This window comes from Frankliniella occidentalis, unplaced genomic scaffold, assembly GCF_000697945.3.
Source record: "Frankliniella occidentalis isolate FOCC.00 unplaced genomic scaffold, Focc_3.1 Scaffold4505, whole genome shotgun sequence".
Taxonomy (NCBI): Eukaryota; Metazoa; Arthropoda; class Insecta; order Thysanoptera; family Thripidae; genus Frankliniella; species Frankliniella occidentalis.
The window spans coordinates 1-2856 of NW_026271551.1; the positions used below are offsets into that span (position 1 = coordinate 1).

Genomic DNA, 2856 nt, shown 5'->3' on the forward strand with positions numbered 1-2856 from the left:
TTCGACCTTGACTTGCTATTGGTGAACATCCTGATCGAACACACACACACACAACTTCAACGGGCGCGGGTTGGCGGGGCGGGGGCGGGGTGGTGCCCCCGGGCAGCAGCGGGGCGGGGCGCGCTCAGGCGTATGGCGATGGATATTGATGTGGCTGGACCGTGCCGGACTTGGTGTGCTGCTAACGCCCCTGCTGGGCCGGCCGTGCCCCGTCGTGTTTGGCAGGTGGAGTTCGTCCGCTTCGGCCAGGGTCTAAAAGTGGACACGATTGAGCGCGGCGACGCCCCCACCTCGCTGGCCACTTCCGGCCTCTTCAAGCGCGCGCCCTGGGAGCCCATGTGCTTCTACCCGGACTTCAGCCAGGAGGTGGTGTGCGGCGACTCGTGGGGCGACTCGCGCCTCATCGTCGCCAACGAGCAAGGCGTGTTCGTGGTGACCAACGACGAGCACGCGGCCGGCTCGGAGGCGCTGTCGCAGCGCACTATCATGGACAAGACGGTCGTCGTGAGGCAGCTGCACGTCGTGGAGGCGCACGGCATCCTGCTCTTCCGCACGGACAAGATGGGTGAGTGCCTAGTTGTTGTGTCACGCACAAAGTACCGCCATATTTTTATTTTTAATGCGTGGGGTATACTTTTTTGTACGCCTTTTTGATTGGGATTGGGGTTGATCGTATGAGCTTTTAAGACGCCATAATTTAATTACCTCACCAGTGGAAAAAAATATCTGAAAGGGATAGATTTTCCATGGAAGAGCCGTGGAAAATGTACCCCTCCCTTGAAACTTCTCCGGGGCTGGCCGACGCGACGTATATAATCTGATGATAAATTGGGATGCATTTGCCATGGAAGGGCCGTGGGAAAAAATACACCAGGGGCTGACTGACGCTTTCGCCGCAGGTCGCGACAACAAGCTGATGCACGTGTTCCGGCTGTCGGACTTCGAGCAGCCCAGCGAGGCCGAGGCCAAGGCTGAGGCCAAGGCCGTCGGCGTGCCGCTGGGCCGGGCCGAGATCAAGGAGCACCGGCTCGAGCGCACCCGCGGCTGCCACCTGTACGCCGTGTCGAGGCCCGGCGGCTCGCACCTGCGCGTCGTCGTGGCCATCAAGAACAAGCTGCTCGTCATGCAGTGGAGGCACTCGGCCGCCTGGACGGCATGGTGTCCGGCCTCGGACACGGACACGGTGGAGGGCTTCCAGTACCTCAGAGTGAGTAGTACGGAGCCGTTAGAAACCACGCGGGCAAGGGGGGGGGGGTACAAATATAACGGGGTCCCAAAAGGATCAGGACCATTATTTGCAGTCCAAGGAGGTCTCGTGATATTTGTACGCCTAGGTAAAAATATCATGGGTCTCCTTCAACTCCATTGACCGTCCTGATGCTTTTGGTTCCCTATAATATTTGTTCCCCCCATTGTCCACGTCACGGTGTAGAGAGGCTGTGATCCTCGTCGTTTCTGAACGGCGGCCCCGTCGCCCACAAGGCTTCGCACGCATTTGTCTCGGACTCGTCCCTGAACACACCTTGTGCCTTTCCTCCGACAGGAGATCACGGTGGCCGAGTCCCCCTCCCTCATCACGCTCGTGGACTCGACCCTGGGTGGCTCGGCCGGCGGCGCCGACAACTACATCTGCGTCGGCTACCGGCACCAGTTCGACCTGGTCGGCGAGCGGTCCGGGGAGGTCGTCAAGCTGCACGCCGTGGAAGGGTCGCGGTCGCACCTCGTGGCCGCCGTCGACCTCTACGAGGACGAGGAGCCCGAGCTGCTGCTCTGCTACAACCGTGAGTGCCCCGGGGGGTCGTACTGATGTCCCCCACTCAAACTGACATCAATATGACGTCGCTCTCTGGCCGTTGCGTGCTACTTGCGCGGATCATCCCCTCCCCTCCACCTCCGCCGCCCTTCTCTCTCTCACACACACGGGTTGTTTATGGTGCGTTCCGTCCTTGCAGACACCTGCCACTTCCAAAAACTTTCGGAGAATAGGACGACAACCGAGTTCGACTTCCACTGGAACTCTGTTCCGTGTGCAATCGGTAAGGTTTCAACGCTGCTCTTTTGAAAATTCAAAAGGACAGTCACTTTTCCTCACGGCAAATATTCTTTGTTTCCATTCATTTTATTTTTCATTTCTTTAATCTACTATTTTTTTTGCAGTTTGTGCGTTTCCCTACATTATTGCGTTCACCCAAGACTCTATGGAGATACGTCTGGTGATAAACGGCAACCTGGTGCAGACCATGGTGATGCCCAAGCTGACCCTCATCACATCCAAGGTAACGAATAGGAAATAGGAAACAAACATATTTTGAATAAAAGATGGTGTGCCCAACGATAAACCATGTCGAGTGTGAGCGCGGCGTGTACCCCGTGGAGAGAGGTTACTCACCAACGCGATCGCGATGCTTTTTTCAGAACGACATCTTCTTCGCGACCACGGCCCCCGAGTTCTTCCCCTCCCGCACCGAGTGCCTGCACGTGGACCACCGGGACAGCACCAAGGACACCATGTCGCCGCCCGCATCACCGCACAGTGAGTACCACCCCCACACCATAAGCGTTTGAATGGTTGCCTACCTACCAGTGGTACGTCGGGTGCTGGGCTGCGTATGGTGGTTGACGTGGTGCTTGGTGCGTTTGCAGCATCCTCGCCCGAGGCGCGTCCGTTCCGGCTGTACCGCATCCCGCTGCACGTCCTGAGCGGCATGGTGGCGCCCGTGGACCGGCGGTGTCCGACGCCGTCCCCGGAGCCCCCCGCCAGCGGCTGCCCCAGCGGCTGCCCCAGCGGCTCCGGTTCCCCCGCCGCCGCCACCACCCCCAACTCCAGCAAGGGCGGCCTGGGGGCGGCGGGCGGCG

The 2856-nt window shown here is 59.4% G+C and overlaps 1 protein-coding gene across 1 annotated transcript; it reads left to right on the plus strand.

Annotated features, from left to right (window-relative positions):
- Positions 1–138: 138 nt before the first annotated feature.
- On the plus strand, positions 139–2850 carry LOC127752147 (GTPase-activating Rap/Ran-GAP domain-like protein 3; the record flags this gene model as incomplete). Its single annotated transcript, XM_052276809.1, has 7 exons — positions 139–565; positions 900–1207; positions 1544–1781; positions 1953–2036; positions 2158–2276; positions 2416–2533; positions 2644–2850. Coding segments are annotated over exons 1-7 (1501 nt in total), but the record flags the coding sequence as incomplete, so codon positions are not given.
- Between the last annotated feature and the right edge of the window lie 6 nt (positions 2851–2856).